The sequence below is a fragment of the Spodoptera frugiperda genome, chromosome 11 (assembly GCF_023101765.2).
Source record: "Spodoptera frugiperda isolate SF20-4 chromosome 11, AGI-APGP_CSIRO_Sfru_2.0, whole genome shotgun sequence".
Classification (NCBI taxonomy): domain Eukaryota; kingdom Metazoa; phylum Arthropoda; class Insecta; order Lepidoptera; family Noctuidae; genus Spodoptera; species Spodoptera frugiperda.
In genome coordinates, this window is record NC_064222.1 from 2,587,974 (window position 1) to 2,613,769 (window position 25,796).

The window sequence follows — 25,796 nt, forward strand, 5'->3', positions numbered from 1 at the left end:
TATCCTGCATTGAGTAGGTATAATATAAGGTAAAAATCTTATACTTAAATGAAGAAGGAAAATAACTTTATAACAATTATCCTTATTGTGATCGTAAAAGGACTGGGATTAAGTGCAATAGTTTATTAATTGCGGCAATAAGGAAATAAATAAATAGCATAAATAATAATAGAAGGAAAATTAAACTCCTTTTTTTAGATTCATCGTTTCTATATCTTTCTATGTTTTTTAAAGGTTACCCCAGTCTAGAATTTTGTCCTGTATCGTGGGTGCTTTTACAAACAAACAATTTCACGTGCACATGATACCCAGACCCGAAACAACAATTTGTGGATCACACAAAAAGGTGTTCGGGAATGAAAAACGCTATACGTTGTACGGCACCCTGTTGCCCAGCCACCGCGCCAACCGTGCAGTTAGTGTTAAAAGCACGCTATTCTTTTCTACTAAAGGCTTGCTCTATTTCGATATAATTTTGTTACAATACCAAGTCTAGGATAAAATAATAAAATAGATTACAAATTGTAACAAGAGATCAGGGTTACAGTAACGTTATACGTTACATTATTCGAGCATGAAGGGCAGGTTCGATTCCCGCGCGTGTCGCTTTACTCCTCGCTTCCGTAACTCTTGGCAACTGTTGCATGACATTCTGTGTCACTCGTGTTATTGCGAACTTTCTGTCATTTGACAGACTTGTCATGACATTGGTAAGTATTGGCAATCTTACAAGTTTAAAGTAGTTTTCCTCTTCAGTTAAATAAGACAATAAAGGGCTTAAATTTTAGGTTTGCAAGAATTTGTTTTAAGGTTTTGATGGCTGCCGATAGTAACATCGAATTTGGGATTTCTCCTCTATACATATACATATACTCTCTATAATTCCCTTTATCTAGTTATTTTCTTTAAGTTGCTTACCATTGAACATTCTTACAGATGAAAAAAAAAAACACGGAATGTTATAGAGTTGTGCATTACCAAAGACATTTTTGGACAAAGAGATACCTAGTCCAGTACGCTATGAGAGTCATCTCTATAAAAATCAATTTCTATTCGTTAGTCTCGTTAAAACTCGAGAACGGCTGGACTGATTTGGTAAATGTTGGTATTGAATTATTTTTGGAAGTCCAGGGAAGGCTTAAAAGGTGAGAAAAACATGTTTGAGGCGGTACGAAGTTTGCCGGGTCAGCTAGTTAGTCATAAAATACTTAAGTGCCTATATTAAATATTACAAACCTATTTCTGCTAAAGAAAGAAATGAATCATTAAATATTTGTGTTACCCCTTTCACTTTTCTTCAAAATGGCTGACTAATTTTGACATTGACGTTTGTGTGTTCCGTTTTATACGTTAAACATCCGTGGTTGGGTGTAATTATGCAATGTATTAAGACGTTCGGGTTTTACTTAACTTGAAATTCGTCATCTTGTACATCCTTTAGGGAATTATGAAAGTAGGTTTATTTTGGAGAGCCAACATTGCACACACAACATAAAATTGTGTATTTTGGCTTACGCAGTAATAGTCGCATTACTCATATTTCTTAAATTTTACTTCACATAATATTGGATGAAAGAAAAAAATACAATTAGCATAGTTTTAAGTGGCAAACGGGTCAACTAATGGTAAGCGATCGAAGCGCCGCCCATGAATACAGGAAGAGTTGCAGGTGCATTGCCGGCTTTAGAAACACCGAATTGCAATTCGGTGTTTCAGTTGATATTTGACAATTTACAATATGTAAATTTTCCAACTAGACATGACACCGTCCTATATCATGCTGTATTCAATAGTTGTAGGTGTGTAGTAACTTCTAGTCACTATTGTCTTCATGTTCCAAATAAAATTCAGTCTAGAAAACAATAACTATTCACACTTTACGGTCAAATTCCTCTTTGTACTAAATCCCATTCTTTATTACTTCAGCTTCAATTAACCACGTTTTCTTTCGCAATCCGAACCTTATGACATAAGCCATAGAGGCTATGTTTATCAATACCTTTGACATTTGCCGTACCTTTAACTTTAAACTATTGTGGTATGAACCAATCAGTAATGTGATATTATGCAAGTGTAGTTTCCTTATGTTTTGATATTGAATATTTTGAAGTACATTGTTTTTACTTTTGTCGTTAATTGTGGCGATTATAGCCCAAATATTATTCTTGAGGTCTTAACATAGGCCATCTTTTAGAAAACAACCTACCTTTTTACCTACCATGGAATAAAAAAAATAAATCGTGAATTAAATTTTAACCCATTGAAGTTAGCTTGTTTGTATCACCCTTTACCACGGTCTATGGATGGCTGAAACATCAGAGATTGTGAAAAGCTAAGATTAATTTCCTTACCTATCAGAAAGCAAAAATTGAATCTTGAATCGTAGTTTACAAAAAATACCTAGATCCAGTAAAGATAAAATCGACGTTTGGTGCGTACCCAGATTCGAACCTAACACTTTATGCTTGGTATAATTATAACGATCGAGACACTCAGATCCAATTAACAAAATTTCAGCAACGCCTTTTATCCTCCTATTAAACCGTGGTATTGAAACGCAGATCTACGCGAGACACAATGTGTTTTCTATTGTGTCTCATACACCGACATACAAGAGGTTAAACAGACCAACATCTTTTCTTTATAGACTTTATAACTCTAACTAGTGTTTGTCTAAGCGCAATCTACATTGTTTTACGACACCTGTGTCTGTAGGTTGCTCAATCCATTCGAGCTGACATGATGACGTACCATCGTCGACACGGATGCTGATGGTCACCAGTTTACGACCGTTTGTGGTTCTTCAATAGGACAGGTAGTATGGTACAAGTATGATGTTGGTCACATTATGTATGTGTGTTTAAAGAGGATAGTAGGTATGTCAGCTACAGTTCCTGTTTTGGGAAATTTCTGGTTGGATAATCCAAATATGTCATACGGTTTACTCATGTGAACAGTTCGAGAAAAACTCAATATATTTTAAGTGTGGGAGAGCCATGCTTCGGCACGAATGGGCCGGCTCGACCGGAGTAATACCACGGCCTCACAGAAAACCGACGTGAAACAACGCTTGCGTTGTGTTTCGTTGTGTGAGTGAGGTTACCGGAGGCCCAATTCCCCCCTTCCCAATCTTCCCCATCCCCATTCCCGAACAACAACCCTTAAATTCCTAACTCCCAAAAAGCCGGTAACGCACTTGTAAAGCCTCTGGTGTTTCAAGTGTCCATGGGCGGCGGCGATTGCTTACCATCAGGTAATACGTCTGCTCGATTACCGGCAAGTCCCATAAAAAAAATATATACAATATACCTAAATGTTTCATCATGAAATGATTATCATTTTGGTAAGAGTATAACTTTATTTTCCTATTGACAGGGAGTTAATGATAGTTGCGGACTGCTTTACGGGTTACCGAGGCTCTAGCACGAAAAGCAGGAGTAGGAACGGGGTGGTTTTTAGTCAGTAAGTCAGTAAGAGTTTGACAATCCCTCTCGTCAAGAAGAGGCCTTTGGTCAGTAGTGGCCACTAATAGACTGTTGATGATTAAAAAACTGATTAATTTACCATATGCACAAATAATTTTACTATAACAGAAACCTCTTAACTTTAAAAGCATATCACCATAAGGGTCGGTGTACACACGCTGATGGTAAGCACGATTACCCATGGTAATGGTATGTTTAGGTACGTGACTGTGAGATGAAAGTCTGCCTCATGATAAGCCTTATTGGGAACTAGGAACTGATTGAGATAACTAAATATTAATTTGCAAAATTGTGTATGTAATATGTTTGTGATTACAGAGAAATAGAGTTTTTTTTTTAGTTTTTATTTAAGAAGAAAGATAGATAGTGAGGAGTAATAGTATAATACTTTTCAAATAAAATTAAATAATCTATTTTTAATTTTAATTTTTGTACCTAACTGTCACACTCAGAGTCATTTAATGATTTACTTTACTCAATCAAAAGGTTGACATATTTTCGAAATCCCGAAAAAAACCCAGCAATACTTTCCCGACGCGGGAATCGAACCCCTTACCCGGCAGTTCAAAATAATTTCGGTATGATTACTGAAATTATTTTGCAAATTATTTTAAATGTCTCTAAGTACGGCAGTTAATGAATGTACCGTGTTCATTAAGGCCAAACAAATGTTATTTTAAAACACCCTTCCATACATATTATATTGGTTGAAGACAAATAACTAACTCGTCAGCCACTGACCTTAGAACCATGTCGAGTGGTTTGTGTACAAACAGATAAATTGCCTAATTTTACTACCTATTTAATATTGCATGAAAGATTGTACACAGTTTGCTATCTTGCATAGAATGTTTGGTTTTGTATTGCATTTTGTTACTGAGATTTCTTGCCACATTGGTATAGTTGGTACTCGCTTCTGCCATCTACTTTGTCCACAATAAGGTAGGTAACTAATTTTTATTTTAATGTCCGTCTTGTAGGTTATTTTAAAATATTAGACACGTGAGCCTTTTTTTTTATTATCTTACGGAAACAAACACTTTCGAAGATATATTTCAAATATTGCCCGACTCGGGAATCGAACCTGAGACCTACAAGCACCATTGTACGGCAATCGCACTTGCGACCACTCGATCAAGAAGGCAGTCACTTTGCCTGCAATTCTAGGATAATGAGTAACCTAAATCCTATTTCGGATTGTAATTTATCTCTGTGCTTTTAATTCGGCGTTTCACACTGGGTACTCCGGTGACCAGAACCAGAGTACTTTTAGAAAATTTGAGTATCAAAATACTAGTCTATCCTTCCAAAAGATATTCGCCTTTTGAAGGTCTCACTTCATAAAAAAGTGGCTCTGACAATTGAAATTCGACACAACTTATTTTCTCACAACGACGCGACGCGACGTCAGCGCAAGTTCGTGACATCCTCTTCAATCATTGTTATCATTCAAATATTCATTGGCAGAAGATTATTATTGGTAACTATTGCGAACAGTAACCAATAGGAGTAACTTGATGTTGAAACTGTATTTCATCGTAGCTATTTTAATAAGCCTAGACCAAATTGCTAAGCTTAAGTTTAGTTGCGACCTTCAGATGTCAAAGCAAGGCCTATAAGCATAAAATTAATGTAATTTCGTTCGTTAATTGACAGATTGCCTTCTTCGATCTTGCTTGGGCGAAATTTTATGTATTTTTGCGTAAAATTGGTATCGAAATATTTAGCAACAATTTACATGAGAAACTAAATCTTGATTGATTCGATACAAGTGTCAAAAGAATGGCAGATCGAGAGAGATCAAAGCAATGGTTGATGCAAATCGAGGTATTGGTATTTTGCCGTCGAAATATTAAATTATTTTAAACTCGCTTACACTCATAGGTGTGTAAGTCATTCATTTTATTATGCATACCCTTCCTCTCTTTAGGGCGGTTTTTATATTAGCATAGGTACATACTCTATTCACTCCTACTCTTTTCGCCTTTTATCCTCAAGTCCTTCATGATTTACGTCAGATTTGTTTTAAACATTTCCCCACTCTATGATTTTCTCCTGTGTCGTGGATACGTTTACAAACATACAAGATCAGTCAGATGAACTTAGGTAACTTGATAATTTTTATATTAGCAATAGGAACACACTAAGCTACTAGCTGAACTGTAGACACCTAGATTACCCATCCGTACAAACCGATTACCTAAGTTTTACTTATTTATAGAACTTAATATATTCAAGTTACGATCGCGGCCTATCAACGCAGTACGTAACATCACACAGGGATGTAGAATACTTAATTAGCATGTATAAACAAACATCTGTGTCATCTGAGGTGTTGTAAGTATGACGTCATCACTTGAAAAATCAGTTCCGCCAATCATCGGAGCGTACTTGATTAGCCCTTCGTGAGTAATTTTATGGTAACGCAATCTGGTAAAGTTTATATTTCACCTTTTTTTAAAGGTGGTGTCATCGTCAATTACCATGCTGCAATTGCTAGTTGCTACTTGGGTATTCTGATAGCAAAAAGTAGGAGAAAATCTTGTATTTGCGTTTGGGGCTTGAGATAAATATTGTGTTACCTCTGCTGTGTGGCAGCAAAGTAGAACGCATTTGTACATTCTTCCTTTAGATGTGATCGGGAAGTAACGCTCTCCGATACACCTAAACCTAGACCATTTCCAGCACACTCTACAGGAATGAAGGTTATGGTAAATCTTCCTACGTAGACACCCACCTCAATGCTGTTGTTGGACACAGTAGAATAAGCAAATGTTTATGAATTACCCGAGATACTAGAATCGTTAAAAGGACGTTGCCGGCCATTTGGGGGTTAGGAATTTAAGGGTTGTTGGGGAATCGGGGATTGGGAAGATTGGGAAGGAGGGTAATTTGGTGTCCAGGAACCTCATTTACACAACGAAATACAACGCAAGTGTTGTATAAAATATTTTATGTCCAATGGTCAGCTTAACCTGGACCTGTACAAAGGTCATCCAATTCCCATCAAAGCCTATTATTGGAATGCAAATGATTTTTATTAAAAGCAATAACAAGTAATGGCCAATAAAGAGGTTTAAAAATAACTGTTTTATTGTAAGCGTAACTTCTAACGTGGTACTGATTCGAGTTCCGGGTCATGCAAGGTATTTTGTAAATTTTGAAATCACCTGTAAGTAATAGTTCTAATAGTGTTATGTTAGATCGAACTTCTGCGTGAACCAAAACCTCTCCCAAAAACAGACGTGTCTTTTGTAAACTTTTGTAAACTCTATAAACTAACATTATTTGGACTAAATTTTTTTTCAGTATTGAGTAAGAAGAAGTCATCACAAGCATCGTCAATATATTAGTCACAAGATATTCTCTGCTTAACATTAGCCTCCCCGATAACTTTTAGATCATCTGGTTCTTTAATAGACTACATAGGCGAAAACTAGATACTAATAAATAAATATCTGCATAAGTTTTTCTTAAGATTATAATATAACGCAACAACCCTAGCAATTTCATTAAAATATTTAAACTTAGAGACCCTATGAACCGGCGCCATTAGTTTTTTGTCGACAAACAAAGACTAGGTCGGTCGTGATGCGGCTCCTAACCAGCCAGTACCTACGCAATCTCACCCATACGAGCAGCAGAACGTAATGACAAACACTGCCCATACCAAACACTAGTACATAGCAACACGTAGACTAATGTAATAGATTGCGAATCTAGGATTCTTGGGGAAAGAGAAAAATAATAAAATTGTATAAGTTTTTAAACTGATATTGTCACTAACACTATCATTAGAACTTGAGAAGGAATATTTACCGCTTGCAACAGTGCCGAAATATCTGAAACTCATAGACGTAAATAAACATGGAAAATATCCCGTCTCAAGTTCTAATGATAATAATAAAGTTGGTTTAGAAAATGCCAATATTGCACATTGAGATTTGGATGAAAGGAGAATCATGAATATGCCACTGAAGATGAAATACAAAAAATATTTTAAAGTATAATCAATGAAGTTACTATCCTTTCGCTGATATTTAACTATAAAACCAAATGTACTTGAAAAGAATTCTGTTTGATATCAATGTGTCGAAATTTCAGAAGTGTAAAAGATGATAAATCATGTAACCACTAACGAATTTTAGAATTCAATTGAAAGATTTGAAAAAAATTACAACAACAAAGGATTGACCATGACCGATAAACAGAAAGAAATAAAAATATTACCAGTTAAAGACGACAAAATCTGCTTCAATTACAATAGATAAGATTAATCCATCACATTTGACAAGCAAAGCCAAGAAACAGAAGAAAGGCAAAACAAACTGAACGATTGAGTTAGAAAAACTTCGCAAGAGTTTTATTGCATGTTTAAAAGATGAACACAAGACTGCCATCCATACAAATACTTGCACTGAGTGACACAGTAAGCAATGTTACTGTACAAGTGAATGACCGCTTACGCAAACACGATGGGTCAGCGGTGGCCTTGGCTTGTTTGCCTTTTAATAAACCACAACAACGATTTCTGTAAGATATGCTGATGAAAGTGATCGTGTCATCTTATTATAACGTCATCATGATCGTGATACTACTTTTCTTCACTTTTGGTGTATTAAGTTAGGAAATGTGAACTTAAAATTGGGATCCACAAATCAAATCATATATGCGCAAATTGACGTGCCAAAACCACGTGTGAGTTACGTGGTTAGATATGAAATTGTTATTCCCAGATTTGAAGAGTAACTATGCTAATTTAAGTACAGCATTTGATATAATTAGTTAATACTTTTTATACTATTGTTCTACTTCTTCAGTTTCTATAATAACCAGTTAGTCGATTCAGAAATGATATAAGTTAATGTTCATTTCCTGCAGAATGTCAACATGACTCAATTTCTAGTCAAGAATCAGGAAATTAGCTCCCAGGCTGTTACCCAACTAATCTCTCTATCTTCTGCCCCAAGGGTATGAAAGTCCAATATCTAAAGGAAGTCATCAAGTAATTATTCAACACAAAGACAGGGATGAGGAAAGAAATTATTCTTTAAAATCACCAGGAAAAGGTTCATAATGGAACAACGGATGCTTTGTGACGCAAAAATTAGCTATTGTTTTATCATGCTCACCTTTACTGTAATGATGGATGAATTAATCTAAAGGTTGCAGTTACACCATTAAAAAGCCTATAAAATATTTATTATCTTTCAATGATGGAAATTTTAAATTATCAATCTCATGTAGAGGTACGTAACTGCGAACATCAACATTTCCTAGGAATTATGTAACGTTATTGGCTTCTTCGTGTTTAGTATTGATTCCTCCATGAGGAAGACATGAACTATCACATTTTGAGACAAAAAATTAATGTTGCTTTTATGCGGTAACTTACACCTGCAAACTATCTATCTACCGAATGTTTGTGTATTTTTTATTTGTACACACACACATACACACACACACACAACGTCTTGCCCTTTTTACCCCCAAAGGGGTAGTCAGAGGTGCATATTACGGCACGTAATGCTACTGTACAATGTACAGCCACTGTTCACTATTTGTGTTAAAAGTTCCATGTAGTATTGCCATATACTAGGCACAATGCTAGACTCCGTGCTATTACTCCGTGCTGAGAAGTTTTCGAAAAACCGAAAAAAACACAGTAATATTTTGCGCGACCCAGGAATCGAACCCAAGAGCCCTTATCCGGCAGTCGCACTTGCGACCACTCGACCAACGAGGCAGTTTTATCTGTAGATTTAATGAAAGCTAATCAAGACTCACCTTTATTACTTGCTGGCCAGATATTGCTCGTCGCGTTCTTCTTGTTTGATTTATTATCTCTGAACATGAGAATGTCCGGTACCTTGTTCAATTTGTTATCTTTCGGTATGATGTCCGGCGCTCGATCAATGTTCACTCTCACAAATTCTCCTTTCAACACCTTAGTTTGATTATCTTTTAGTATTGGCGGCGGAGGTGCCTTGGGTTTCTTATTAAACAATCTGTTTCTTTCAGGTTTCGATGGTATTTCTATGTCTGTATAAATTATACTGTCTATCTCGCCGGCATCATTCAAATCATTTCTTATTCCAATTAGACTCATTGGCTGCTCATATCGATTGTTTAAATTATTCTTGTGCTGCACTGATAAGTGTGTCACACCATCGTTATCCGTAGTTTGTATTAAATCGTATTCATTGCTGCGTCCCTTCTCGAACAAACTGTAGTCGTCCATACTATTCTTTCTGCTTTTGAAAATGTCATAAGTTTTCTTTTTAGAAAACAAGTTTTCACTGCTAGAATAGTTGTTCGTGTTTTTCGTCAGTCGGTTCCGCATTTTGAAGTATTTGTAAGTGAAGTATATTCTCTTGAAGTCTTGTTCGTTTTCGAACTTGAGCGCGATGGCTTCCTTGTGGATATTTTTGGTTACGTAAAAGACTAGAGTGTTATCGCAATTGGGATAGTTCTCGATGTTCACACAGTTTGTGACATCGTCTATTGAAATATTTTCACATTTCGTTGGTTTTAGTTCTGTGTAATCCTTGATTAGTTTTTTATCTTCATCTGTAATATCTTCCTTAGTTAATAGTTGTAGTTGGTCCTTCTCATTGAAGCCGACAACTATATTATAGGCTTGTAGGGAGGTTGGTTTGCTGATAGCCATTATATCGATCTGTTGGTTGACGCTGTGCATCTTCTGTCGTGCAACCATGGCTGCGAAGCCGCCCGTCCGGGCTGTTTTCTTGACAGTCATTTTTCTGTAACAAAAAAGAAATAAATAAATAAATATCTAACTAAATCGTAGTCTAGATTCAATTAATATTGACCCACTGATCTTTTTCTAAACAATTTGAACTCTAACGATATTTAAAAGAAATTTATTGCATCCGAAATGCAATTAGAAAGTTTTTAAATACCAATTTACTGAAAAAATCTAGCATTCTTAATTGTCAGTATACTCGTTAAACAATATAAAATGTATTGGTAAAAAACGTGAATGTTTCGAATCCAATCGGAGCTCAAATAATTGCAGTAAATCGTATACTACACGATATTTCAATCGATTCCAATTCGATACTGATGGTAAACGACTGGCAATCTATTTCGAATCGATTCACTACCAATATTGTTCAATTGTGTTTAAAGTTTTAAAGTAAACTTTGGTGATGACTTAGCACCTAACACTTTCACTTGCTTTCTTCTAAAGTGTTAGAAGTTTTATGTGATCTCCAATATAAGTGGTGTACCTACTTATACTTTTTTCTCTGTTAATTTCTTACTAGCTTCTACCAGCGGTTTTGCCCGCATTCTTGTGGGATAAAAAATATCCTATCACCTAAGTCAGCTCATATTACCCTGTCTGTATACCAAATTTCTTCAAAATTAATTCAGTAGTTTCAGCGTGATCGACGGAAAAACATCCAAAGAAACAAACATCTTTGTTAAACTTAAAAGCCTGTAATATGCTTTTATATTTATAATAATATGTACCCTAGAATTTTCGAATCACTTCCAACTTCATAAATCAAATACCTCACATTTATTGACATCTTTTTCATCCATTACATCTTCCATAATTTATATAACACAATTTTTCCTCATCTCGACACTAGTCCCATTAAAAATCTCAATTGAAATGTGTATGTGTAAAGAGAAAGCGCGATTTAAAAAATAAAGACAATAGTTTGTCGTAAGCGTGCGACAATTTAGTACAAAAACGCTTCCTAGATGAGCAATGAATTAGAGAATTTTGATGTGCTAGAAGCGACAAGCGTTATTATCTAATGTGTCTGGTGTGAAAATATGATGTCTTATGTAAATAGTTTCAAAATGTGCCTATAACTTACTATGTCAAGTAGGCAAGGATCTTGTATGTTACGTGTTGTTAAACTTCTTCATCTTAGCTAATCTTTGTTTGTTATGTCTGTGGGTATAACAAATGGGTTTACAGGTTTCGTAATGTTTGTTATAATATATTATTGAGAAATAGATATTGTTTGGATTATTGAAGTATGTATTTTAGGTGCAGTTTTGCTAAGGAAAATTTTGGTGCAATTTTTTTAAGCCTCAAACTTTTTGCGTTAAAGCTCCTTTTCAATATTTTTGTAGCCTACTAAAGTTTTTCGTGAATACATAAACAAATATCTTTACGAATAAATCCTTTATTTTAACAAATTAACATAGGTAATGTGTATGTAATGTCCTACAAATCCAAACCCTTTACAACCTAAAACCGCCATAAAATCCAACACAACACTAAGATTACTAAAGTTGGCCATAACAATACCTCATAACCTTATTACCAGGTCACAATTAACCCGCTCACGCCCATACCTCGGGCCACTTCCAGATATTTCCACAACACCAACAATAGTACATCTATGAGAGATCACTTTACATAATATGTAGTGCATTTCCGACTTAGTAGATGAAACTGGGTGAACTTTAGTAACAGAACTATTTTATCAGATTACCGAGGTATTGTTAGTCACATTAATTACGGATTTATCATTAGCAATGGCCATTACTTAATACACATGCTGTTATTAAAAATTTCGTGTTTTTAGGTTGAGTTTTTGCGAAATCGTTACGTGTGATCTTTTGGTTTTGTAAACTAATTTTGTTTGGACCTATTGCCGTGGGATGGTAGGGTAAATGAGGTAATTTAAATGATAATTCAACATGGTTAATAAGGTAATTTTATGGTTGTAAAGTTCTCTGATATTACATGTTGCAAAACATTAAAGTTTTCTGATGCAAACCCTATCTGTTAGAACTTTAGCATTCCAAATACCTTTTAGATTTTCCTGCAAGTAACAACATTAAAACATTATTCATAAGCGTTTTTCCTAGAAATTGTAGGCTTGTAAAACTGGCAATAACTTTGGCCCATATTACATAAAACTAATGAGAATTACCCATGTGGGTGCTAAATGCAAATCATACATCAACTGCGTGCGACTTTTAATAACGTATTTTCCAGTGATTACTGCTATTTGTTGCTATGCTCAAACATGGTGTGGTATAGGTATTTTTTGATATGATTGGACTGCAAACAAATAGCCAAATCACCTGATGGTTAGCAATCCATGACACTAATAGATACCCATAACACCAGAGGAGTTACAAGTGGTTTTCAGTGAGGCCGTGGTATTACATTCGTGCCGAAGCATGGCGCTCTCAGTAAATAACTTAAAACATGAACAATAAGAAACTTGTTCTACATAAACCAATTTCCTTATTTTAATGCGACAGTATGGTGTATATTAATTTGTAGAACTAGTACCGGCCGTAATCTAGTTGAATATGACTGGATAAGCAAACCTTATTGGTCTTTATATCCAGATTAATTCTGCTATTACTAATTGGTTGAGCTGGTCTCTAGAATGTCAGGTCTGTGTGGATTTATTTTTGAAATAGATACCTAATAAATCATGTTAGTTGGACTAGTTTTGCGTAGTACCAGAATGCTCATAAATAAAGTCTGAAACTGTCATCGTTTAGATATTAATATTTTTTATTTAATCACAAGAATGGAAGAAAATATATCATCATTATCATAATCAATAGTATTCTGCTGTACTATGGGTATCCTCTACACGAGAAGGTTTGATGTAGACTCCAAATGATTATAAAGATTGTCATGCTTATAAGTTGGTACTAATATAATTACAGTCGACACTTGATAATTCAAACCTTTCATTCAAAAAGAAAAAGAAAAATTCGAAGTTATTACGAGGTACCTAGATCTTTATATATCGAACTATGTATTACGCTTTGCAGATTGCAATTGAAAGATATTCTATTGTTCCATTTATATCTTGTTTAATAACCGCTTGAGTACAACATGAATTTTATAAGTACATGAGTACATATTGAGTATAAAAATGTTTGTTTTATTTTATTTAAATAATGGTGGAGACACGGAAACAATTTTCTCGAAGTATCGTTGTAGTTTGTAATCACAGGAGGTTCTCATGGTGGCCACAATGTACTGTTTTCACTGCGACAATGCCTTTTCACATAATTATACCGTTTGATATCAAGTCACAATTAAAATACAGAAAGCATCTGTTTGTCTGTCTGTTTCCATCATTCTACATAATCGCTTGTATAATTTTGTTGGGATATTTAATGTTTGTCTCTTTTGTTTAAATGAAAGTTTAGTTTAGTATTTTGTTTGATTGTTTTAGACACTAATTGTGCAGAAATTATTGAGAGAAAATTTCTTTCTTACGTGGCTAGCAACACGTCATAATACTCTATTGTAGAATATTGCGGCTAAACTCTAAGTCAAAATTGTATTTTAGAGAAAATCTCAAAATTGCATTAATTTTAGGATATTAAAACACAATGCTTTAATTTTCATACCATAACATATTTTTAACTAAACCATTAAACAATAAATCCAAAAAATTATTTATTAAGACGCCAGTAACATCGCCGATTAAAAAACAAAACAAGACTGATATTCTCGATATTGTAGGGCCATAGCTATTTATGGCGAGGCTATATATAGCCCGTCCTTTACACTAGGTCAATGGCTATATGGCTATAATGGCCAGAACATGTGTGGAAGTGACTCTTGGCCTTATAAATTCCTTCCGAGATGAAAAAGGGCAAACATTGCGGTGGGCCTCGTTTCATGAAGATAATGTTATCCGTTTAGGGTTGCCAGTGTATTAAATTAAGGATTAATGAGACAGTTGTTGACCTTGACTTGAAAAGCCAATGGAAGCAATGGATAATGAATCATTGAAAAAAAGTTAAAAGCATAAATCTTATACTCATTATTTACTACACCTACTTAAGTTCAATTTGACTACCTACATGCTTAGTTAAATTCCCTTTTTTAATAAAGTCCACTATTTAGATATTATTTATTTATTATGATTAATTACTATTAATTTCAAACATTCAAGGAAATGATGAGGTGTTTAAATGATTATGTATTAATCAAAATCCAACTTTTTTATGTTTAAAAGGTCAAAGCAAGTTTTTTTCCAAGCACAAACTTATTTGTACGAGTATTTAATGTTCCTCATCATTTTGCGTACAATAGAAGGCATGGAATGTAATTACTAAATTAATCACGGGTCAATAAAAACCTTTAATCATCGGTTTATCCAACCATAACTAAGTATGGTTTAGCAAAAAGTTTATTATTGTATAGTTAACCGCACTGCTAGAGGTTAAACATTCACATTTTTTTTTTATTTTAGGAAAATTATGTGCAGTACCAAATGACTAATGTTGATTGTACATCGTGTGGTCTCAGACTCGATCCTCGAAATCAACAATACAATACCAATCTAATATTTAAATTACATTTTAAAGTTATTTCAATTACTTATGGAGGAAAAGCATGCAATGACTTCTTCTGTCTTGGGTGAGGCAAGAGGGAATGTCAGACTTTTACTGACTAAAAACCACCCTGTTCCTACTCCTACTTTTCAAGCCGGAGCCCCGGTAACCCGCTAGGCATTCCGCAGCTCCGGGTCTTATTGTGAATGTTGATAAACTTTTTACTACCGACAAAAAAGTAACCATGAAGTTTATTGTTAATCCTTCTCCATTCAATTATACGCTTTACAAGAGCAGCTAGATGCACTTTCGAATTACTTAATTGATTGACAATCTCATGAAAAAAAAATCTTTACACAAATAAATTGAAATAAAAAGCTTTATTTTTTAAGTAACACCAGTAAGAGACAGCCCTACCCATTCCAAGGTCAGATACAGGTCACGCGGAAGCATTTCAGTCACCAGACATCAATGAACTGTGAAATTAATTCACAGCTGTTAAATGCATTGATGCGGTATAAATGCAATTAAGAATCTGAACATTGTGCGCCTATAATTAGGTACGTGTTCTTGAACATGATTGGACATTTTAAGTAAATTGAGCGTGAACTGCACATCCTTTAAGCGGACAGGAGCTTTCTTTACTTCACGGTACTTGATTTTTTTTATGGGTTGATTATTTTTTTATTTTATGGTCAGCTGTGATGCGGCGGGGTTTGTAATACTAAGACGTGCGATCCGGAATATAAGCATTAAGCCAATAACTTATTGCAATAAGTTCCAAATTGGCTATAAAGTGACCAACAGATTGGTTGGTGGAAGTGATCGATAATTTGTTTAACAAACATAACACTCTACATAACATAATAACGTTGTTTTCATTATTCATCTAAGTATTAATTTAAACAAAAATAAATTACTCAAAAATCAAAGGCCTCAGCAAATAAATAACCAATCAAAACATGAAATTATGACCACTACATCCATAATGAGACCTGACACGACATAAAACCTAATCAGATGGGGAAGCAATCTCTTTAGTACTTCCAAGCTAATTGTGTTTAATCTCGTACATACAACTACACATGAAGCTATAACATACCAGTATAAGCTGATCTTCAAAAGCCTAGAAATGTCATACAAAGCGAGGCCAATATAAACTGGATATGTATAAGCTTGATGTGTTGCGTGTACAATTAAACAGTCGAGCCACATCTTCATCTGAAATCTTCACAAGAAAGCCAACTTTCTCGATGTTCTCTGGAAACTGCGATATCTCCCTGGGAATTGAACACAATACCCTTATTGTGCAATTTACAAACTTATTACTACAGCAATTTTATACTTAGTAACTCTTATGGTCTTGGTAATAGAATCTATTTTGCTACATCCAAAGTGTTGTTGCATCGTGGTTTCGTCTCCTCTGTTCGGTGTCACTTTAAACAATGTGTTATGTGACACTTTTAAGGTTTTATTATGTTCGTTAATTATAGAATTTGTCGCTTTAATTATAAGTAAATGGGAGGAAATTAAAAAATATTACGTTAAGATAAGGACTTGAGAAATAATTGGAATCATTATGTAAATTTAACAGGTATTTCTAAATTAAAACAACGTTAAAATCATGCAATCACTTTTCTGAAATACCTATAACTTTCCTAAGTAAACAGATTTTAAATAAAATCCAACCAAGTAATTAGTTCACTTAAATAAAATCTTACTCTTCTTTTTGCTTTAAAAGTTTAAATAGACAGGCTAGTTAAATTCGTGCCTAAAAACGTTTGTAATTAGGTACAACATCGCTTCCAATTCCGTTCTACGAATATTTATATAAAAAAATGAAAATAGATGATCATTAATTTTATATTAGATTTAGATTTCAGCCATGATCGTCCCACTGCAGGCAAAAGGGAAAAAATAACAATATGCAATAATTTTATATAAAAATTCAAATCCACATTATTTGGTAAAGTATAACAGCTGATGGGTAATGTACGTTATGTAGAATAATGTATGCAGATACATTCATCAAGAAAAGTGAAACCCGTCGGCTGCTGACGAGTTTCTCATTATAAGAGATAAGACGGTTTCCATCTTATGATCATGTTCAGATTGCATTTCTTACAAGATACTTTATTGCTATTTTACAAATGACCTCAAGGTCCTCGTTTCCTAGTTCCATTTGATCAGGATGAATAGAACTGCTTTTAATTAGATTTTTGAATGCATTTTATGTAGTTTCAAAATACCATGCAAAGACTAGGTATATTAACGCGCGCTTTCACGTGTTAATCACTTTTATAATAATCTTCTTCTAGTACCGTAAAACGAGGTGAATAGATACAGGAACGGGGTTAAATAAATGTTGGGAAAATGTCCTAACATCTATACACCCCATTCCTGTATCTAATCACCCTTCGATTTCTATTCACCCCGTTTTACCATACTGAACGATTGTATTGTTTGAAATTCGCATCAAAATCTGTTTAGCGGAACGCGAGAACATTGCAAACAGACACACTACGACTCCCTCCCTTTTTAGAAGTCACACATAATTTTTCATCCCTATATTTTTGCGTCTATTTTCATTTACCTATCCAAGTTCATCGACCTTTTATCACACACTACAACGTGGCGCGCTCGCTAGCATGTGTTCCACGGACAATGCTTGTATCTAGGTTACCATAAGGTGTCTCAGATTAATAGTCGCGGTATTCTATTCAAACAAGTCACCTGACAATACTGGCTTGTCTGGTTTTGTTTAAGATTAACTATTATCTTTAGTAGGCGTGGTTGTGGTTTAATGGGGTTTAGTGTTCCTTTAACCTTACAACTTTTTGAGGTTTTATGGAGTAATCCGGTAAATGAACAGACGGATCACCTGATGGTGGAATCATGGACCATGGACACCCAAAACACCAGAGGCGTTACAAGTGCGTTGCCGGCCTTTTGTGGGGTTAGGAATTTAAGGGTTGTTGGGGAATCAGGTAATTGGGCCTCCTGTAATTCACTTACACAACGCAAGCGTTGTTTTCAGTTTTCTGTGGTATCACTCACGTCGAGCCTTTGAGGTGTTTTTTTAGGGAAAAAGGTGTCTTGGTTGATTGGTGTAAACTATATCACCGAGCAAGACGTTAAGGTGTTGGGCCCGGCCAAAATATTATTGGAATTTTCTAGTTTGACGCAAAATCTCTGTAATTTTCTAGTTTTACCAGTAAAATATGGACAAAATAAAACGGACCACCAAGAGACCGGCAAAAAAATTAAACATTTAAAAAAAACAAAATAATTTTTAATTTTTTGCATACATGCGTTTAAGAAACATTAGAAATCAATAGAAAGCGTTGCTCATTCACCTCCGCTTGGCACATAATTCGGAGATAATTAGCCAATCTCGTTTTAACGCGTTACACACAGTTGCGCCCGCGCATTCCGACTGATTAACTCCACGAGGGATGCTCACACCGTTACGTAACGGTTCCATTAGCTGCTAATTAAGTTTATAAAGGTAGTGTATTTGTTAATTAAAGATAATGTTATTAAGGTTTTCTGATTAAATTGGCTTATATTTCTTTGGAGTTGGTAGCTTTAAACATAACATTAATGTCCGGAGCTGCGGACTACCTAGCGGGTTTACCGGGACTCCGGCTTGAAAATCAGGAGTAGGAACGGGGTGGTTTTTAGTCAGTAAGAGTCTGACACTCCTTCTCGCCTCGCCTAAAGCGAGAGAAGTCAATGGATGATTTCTCCCTTTAAAAAAAAGAATAACATCAATGGTCTATTATTTCTACAATATTTAAAGCCACTTTTTATCAGTTATTAAAGTAAAGATTATGTTAGAAAATTCTAATATTTCAGATAGAAAATGCAACAAATCTAGATAAAGACAAAGTATGAAAAATGGATAACACACGTATCATACACCGTAACGCTTACGACACGGTGTGACAGACAGCGCCGGCGCAGACGTCACGGACGCGGCAAGTTCTTCTACTTTTACTTTATATCATGCCGAGAAAGTAGTGGGTGATACACGTTCGCGCGGCACCCATGTTTCATACATCTTCATAATTATAATTACCACTTTAATAATAAAGGAATAAAGTTCAATTTCCCAAGAATGAGTCAGGTCTCCCTTATAATTTATTGTGATCGTAGTCGCAGATTATTGGCTCCCAATATTGATGGCGGTGCGCATGCGCAAGTTGGACTTTTATTATGTCGTTATTATGTAAGTATCGAATAAACAAAGGTGCGCGGTGGCTAACCACAGCGTGGACCAAGCAGTCTGGTTATTTAATAGACGTCTTATTATTTGTGGTGTAAGATAGAGCTGAAATAAAAGGGACATAGATTTATAAAAATATTGTTATTGCCTGATTCTCTTAGTCCATACTGAGTTAAGGGTAATTTCGACGGGCATCGATTGCAATAAAATGCGAGTTCGCCGATTAATGCCACTTTTAATAGTAAAGGATTTATTGTTTAATAAAGCACGCTACCAGGAAGCGCCCGCGCACCACAATAACGCTGACTAGCCAGTTACTGCCAGTTGCGTGAGATTGCGCGCGCATGCGCTCCCACGGGCACCAGATGCGCGCGTCCGATGTTACACGATTATTTACGATGCAACCCGAATGGAATGCACTTGCTTGTTTATTGGCAGATTTGAATTTAGAATTCTATTTATTGGCTAAGTTCAATAAGGTTAGGCGGCGAAATCGTATTGAAAATTATGCATAGACTAATGACTTGTGAAGCTGAGCGTATTTTGACGACCATGCAACGGAATTAATTAATTCACGAACGTTCTCCAATGACAGTGATGCGGACGAGTACTTCGACACCTAAAGGAGAGTATTTTTATTTTTTTTATCTTTATTTTAGTTTTAAGTTATATGAAACAATGAATTTATTTTTTGCAAATGGGCTACAAAAGAGCATTTTTACGCGTCAAAATTATTACAAAGTTGTACATATTTATGTATTACTTATTTAAAGTTTTTATTCACGAAGAAATTTCTTTTCATTGTAGTCCAAACGAAACGACAAAATATACTAAGGCACATGTTCTATTTCAAGAAGCATGAATTAGGACAAAAGGATATCAACCTATGACACCAACATTAAAATGCGCGATACACATCATAATAATTAAAAACCAATCAATATGCACAGGGTGTTCCTTGAATACATTAAATAAATTAGCATGTAGTACTCAAAGTGACAGTTACATAATAATTACGTTGGCAACACTGATGACACGTCATTAAGTTGTTACATAAAAAGTCAATCAAAGTTATTTAAGAGAAACAATTAATTCTGATTCGCGGTCAGCAATTAACTAACTTGTGATGGGTTTTGTAAACATTTGTATCAATTAAATTCATCTCTCGGTTTATAAATAGAGTGAGATGATGTATGTGGTGAAATAGTTCGGTTTGATTATATTTGTGAGTGTGTTTATTAAGTAACAGATATGATTGATATGTTGATGGAGTTTTGGGTGCTTTTCCACCAGATATGTGCTACGCTACGTTGCTGTGGATGCGTTTGGCTTCTACCAATCATATTCATTAGTACACATAGCTTAGCACTGGTGGAAACGGACTCAACTAAGCTATGTTTTTTATGTGGAAAGATGCGTGCTATTGATGGTTTCCCTACTATCGATATAGCGCATACTTGAGCTGCACATCTTCGGCGCACTGTTACTTTTCGGCTCATCTTCGTCGTATAGCTACATAGCATATGATAAAGCACCTTCCACTTTATTTACGACAACTACAGATACCTTAGATATCAAGTAAAAAGATCATTTAGCTTTTAAAAGAAATGAGAAATAGAAAATATGGGACACACAACATGACACGTTTATGCTAACGCGCGATAAGTGAGCGAATTTTTATAACAAACAGAAAGCATAAATTAGAAAATAAAACGCTCTTGCGCGTATTTTGAAAATATAACTGTAGACTTTCTTCCAACGTTTAAACAGGATATCAACTCCCCCATCTAAAGGTAATAAAAAGATTGTCTGTCCATCTATTTTTCTTCCATTCTCTCTCTGCCAATTCAAGTAATCACGAAATTAAAAGTAAGGAAAAATAAAAATTTGGCTCAAAAAATCTTAATTAGAGTCTATGTTCATTGATCTTAGCTAAATATCTCCCAAAACTACTGCGCACCTGCTTCATCTAAATTCCAGAAATAACCACAGTAATGTAATCAAACATTGCAGTACTGATCAAACTCCATAAAATCAGACCCAATAAAGCAATGAATAATAAAACAATTTACTATAACTGTTTAACTTAACCTTCGTTTGATCTGGCATCAATAACTGCGCGCCATAAATAACACATAGACAATTTGATGAGCATGTTAGTATTAGCATGCTGTGTTGAACCTATATTAGGTTAGACTTCATGGATGTCAGTAGCTATGAAATTGGGTTTATTGAAAATTGGTATTATGTATTTAAGCCGTAAGTATGACGGAACAGTATTATGACGTGTGGCTACTAGAATAGTATGATATATGACTTCATTTGTCCTTTAGTTTTTCTTATGAGGGTTGTGAGAATCATCCAATGACTTTTCCCGCCTTAGGCGAGGCGAGAGGGAGTGTTAGACTCTTACTGACTAAAAACCACCCAGTCCTGCTTTTTGAGCCGGAGCCCCAGTAAACCCGCTAGGTAGTCCGCAGCTCCGGAACTTTTTCGCCTAGCCAATGACAAGAAGCTGACAGCCAACCTTCAGGAATGAAGTGGCACCACAAGAAGAAGAAGAAATATGGTCTTCTAATCCACCTTCCGAAAATGAAGACTATAGATAACCCTTGTTAAATAGAGGATATCAATCACATACTTTGAATATTGATAGTTTGGTAGGTGATGAAAACAACAGTATTTTGTAGACAATACTACAGAGAAACAAAAATAAATAAAATATCTTTATACTAGACTTTTGACTCGTAAATGCAAATTCTTAGTAGAGTGCAATGCCCTGAGTTAAAAACAGTTTTGAACAAACGAGGGTATTTATGTCACATATGTCAAAGACAACGGCTGCTTAGAGTATAGACAATGAAATGAATGTGATTGACGTCTTCTAGACCTCAGGCAAGATGTGATCAGAAAAATGTTAATGTCCGATTGGTTCGGTCTGAATTTAGGTTAGGTATAACTAGAACTTTGGTTCTAGTAGATACCTACAAGTAGTAGTAATTGTAGGTAGGTACAGCTAGTTTCATCTGTGTAACTTTTCTGATTGACATCTTTGAGTCTTTGTCATAAAGCATATTTTAGGCTTTTATTTTCGTAGTTGACGAATTATAACCAAATAGAAGATGTACTGGGCTTTCAAGTATTTCAAGTTGCAAAACCCAGTTTTAGCATCATTAAGGTACTCGATGCCTGATTCCAAAACCCTTTGGGAACAACAGCGAAAATTAAAAAACCAACCTTAAAGTTTTACAATGTGCAAAGGACATTCAACCTTAAAGATCTAAAACAATTTTATGACCAAGCAAATACATACAGCTCAATGAGTGCATATAACTGATACAAGCGATGCGCTAATGTCCGTTGCGTCGACAAATGGCGGCGCGGACGCAACCAATAAATCACTGGACATCTTAAAATGTAAATAAACGACAGGCGATTACTTCGGCGTCCCGCTACACGATAACATTAAGTGAATGATAGATACGCTCAAGGAAGTGTCAAGGCGTAGGCAAATGATTAGAAGTAAGTAGAAAATAGCGCGTCACTGTGCACGCTGCATATCAAGTGATACAGAACCAGTATAAGCTGACCTTCGAATGTTCGGAAAGATCTTATAAAGCGGGACCAGGATAAACTGGTTGTGTGTAGTTTGATGTGTGGTGATGGTGTACGTGTGGTCTCTCCCACAGGTGCTAGGTGCAGCTAATGTAGTGATTAAGGCCCGTTTTTGTACGCAAATGCGCAGGAGACGCTGATGTGACGTAATGCGAAAATGATTTTGATATTTCAATGTCAGGAAGTGAGTTTAAATGATTGTCTTTATTTGAGGAATGTGGGGGAAAATTTTGTTGCTGATGGTAACTGTACAACTTAACGGTCAAAAATTGTTGAAGATAATTTTCTTTTCAGTTAGATGTACCTTGTATAATAAACTGATTGTACCTTTTCGACACCCTACCGCATTAAACGAATTTTTGGATTATTTTCTTGGCATGCAACTAGTATTTCGTTTTTTCTTTACTCTTAACATATTTTATGTATTTTTTTAAGTTGCAAATAATTAATCTTTTAGTTGTAAATTGTATAATTACAACATGCACATTCTACAATAATTTTAATTACCTACTTGTGCAATACAGCCCTTTTTAACTGGCTTACGACATGCATAATTAAGTATTAAATATCTAAGTAGGTACATACATACTTAAAAGTGACCGTACCAAATTCACACATTTTACTTTTAATACCAAACCTTTCATATTTACTTAAAAATTAAGACTAAAGCAATTAAAAGATGAACTTCCTTATATTTTAATGATTTCCGATTTTTGTATTGCATAACGAAACGAGTTTTTTTTTATTATTATTCAACAAACAAGATGGTTGTAAGTTGCATAACCGTATTTGTAAAATGAGGCGTATAATTGGACGCGTTATAAAAATAAAAACAAACTGCATTGTGTGTTAAACTACATACATAATGTGGCTGTTATACATAGATGCATGTATCAATGAAAGCTTGGTCTTAGAATTAGCAAAACATTAAATTAAATTAATAGTGTTTTGGTTAGTTGGCGTTAATAGTTTCTATTTCTATCTGTTAGCTATCTGGTGGTCTATATTGCGAGCATTTTATTGCCTTATTGCCATGGTGAAAATCCTGCGAGATTCCATGCCTGGGCAGCCAGAACTATGGGTGTGTTATGGGTTTCCTCTACTCTTCTTTAACTTCTTTCCTCTACGTAAGAGATTTTGTCATAAGCTCCATGCTTGACGTTTATTTTTCCGAATATTGTACTCTAATTAATTAATTAATTTATTTATATACACAACACACAAAAAATTAAATATACCATGGTACATAGGCATTACATATCCTTTTTGCTTCACTAACTTTGCTTGGTATCATTTTGAAAAACAAACTCAAACTTATAACTATTGTCGGTACAACCATTATTAAATAACAAGAAAGCACAGTACTTGCACTTTACTTGATACATTGTAAATAACATTACGTAATGTGAAGACGAACTTTTGATATTTCAAAAGTGATCATTATGAAGTTCAGATAAAGTGTACGGCTACGTGGGAAAGTGGAGAATTCCAAAGTAACGCAGTTCTAGGTACCACTTAACTTGAGAGCTTTGTACGCTGACATACATGGGGTATGGATAATACTAACATAAGTTAAAATGTAGCACTTTAAGTAAATATTAGTGTAACATAGTGTAAATAGCAGTAGAAACTATCTTTTTTTTCTTCTCTTCTAATTACTTCTTCTGATTGATTTCGTTTCGGGAACCAAGACAGTTATTCATTTCCTTGGACTCAGTGTTCCGGTGTTTTCATAGTTGTATCTACTGCAAAACCTGGCTTTCAGCGGAAAGGGAGCTAGGGGCGTGCTTGTCCCATTAAAAATAGTAGTGTAATTTGTTATTGCTTATTGATATGGTTTGATTCGTTTTTTAAATCTGATCTAAGTTGCACTTACTACTAATTTAAAAAAAAACAAAATCCCGTTCTATCTAAAGGTTGAGTAAGACTATACAAGTCCTATACAACTTCCGCATTACTAGGTACTAAAGTTCAACAAAAGCTAGAATTAATACTACAACACACATGACGGACCCATTTCAACGTACAAGAAAAGCCTTTGATATTGAAAGGCCTACAGATTGTGCGCAAATCTATTTCAATGCGTAACGAACGACTGAACGAATGACAGAACCAAAGAATGAATGGGACAAGTGCGCCACAGATTATCCATAGCGAATGAATGACGTAACCAATTAAAAAGGTCGCCGACACCGCGGCGAATTGTCCAGTTAGCTAACAATGTTTTTGATTTCTCGCTGCTTCACGATTTTTTAACACAATCTCGGAAGTAATTGGAACGTTGAAACTTAATTTGTTTGTAACGAGACGGGCCAATCATTGCTTTTCACAATATGGTTATTGAACGAACTAAATTGGTGTTGTTTTGATATTGGTGTTAACAAGACGTTTGAATTGGTGCCTCAATAGATTTAATAGATTGTGGAGATAAAGACTAGAGTACAACCACTAGAAATATCCACATATACAGTCTAGAGTCTGGACCATCATGATTTTGCTGTTAATACTACGTTAAATGGGGTTGACATATCCATGTGGATAAAAATGCCTTATTAATAAAATAAGTATAAAAAATACTACATTAAAATCGTTCTCTTAATTTCGTTCAGTAAGAATACTGTGGTCAGTCAGATAGACAGATATACCAAATCTACAATTTTATTAATAGATAAAGGGACGATCGCGATATTACGATTTGAGAAAACAAAGTATATTCACAATAGAATCATAAATGTAAATGACCATCACTTGCCCAACAAAATTGGTCAAGCTTGGTTAGTGATTTACTAAACGCGGCAGGCACGAAAACGAACACGTTTTGTAAGATTCCCATTTTCAAAATCGATTGCCTGGACCGAGTTGTTGCTGTAATCAGTAATCTAGAATTTTAAAGAACCGTGTCTTGTTTGATAAAGTGCAATCATATTATTATTGAGATCTAGAAGTGTCAATACTTCTTTTTTTGCTGTCACAAACACAATGTGTATATTTTCAGTAGTAAGTAGTTACTTAGAATATTATTTATCAATCAAAACGTGACCAAAGCGGATCATTTATAAAAAACAAAAACAAAACAAAATTTGAAAATCGAATTGCCTAAGCGGTAATCAGCCAGCATGCGCTTTACTTGGCACAATGGACTGATTTCTTTGCCTATT

General features: G+C 34.9%; 2 protein-coding genes across 2 annotated transcripts in view; both read right to left on the minus strand.

Annotated features, from left to right (window-relative positions):
* LOC118274872 (phosphatidylethanolamine-binding protein homolog F40A3.3-like) overlaps window positions 1-25,796 on the minus strand; it is a 40,429-nt gene that overhangs the window by 11,320 nt on the left and 3,313 nt on the right. The gene's annotated exons all lie outside the window — the stretch shown is intronic.
* LOC118274869 (uncharacterized) overlaps window positions 1-25,796 on the minus strand; it is an 87,083-nt gene that overhangs the window by 3,282 nt on the left and 58,005 nt on the right. Inside the window, exon 3 of the mRNA XM_035592618.2 lies at window positions 9,273-10,249. Coding sequence (XP_035448511.2) covers window positions 9,273-10,245 — 973 coding nt within the window. The 5' untranslated portion in view covers window positions 10,246-10,249. The remainder of the gene's footprint in view (window positions 1-9,272; window positions 10,250-25,796) is intronic.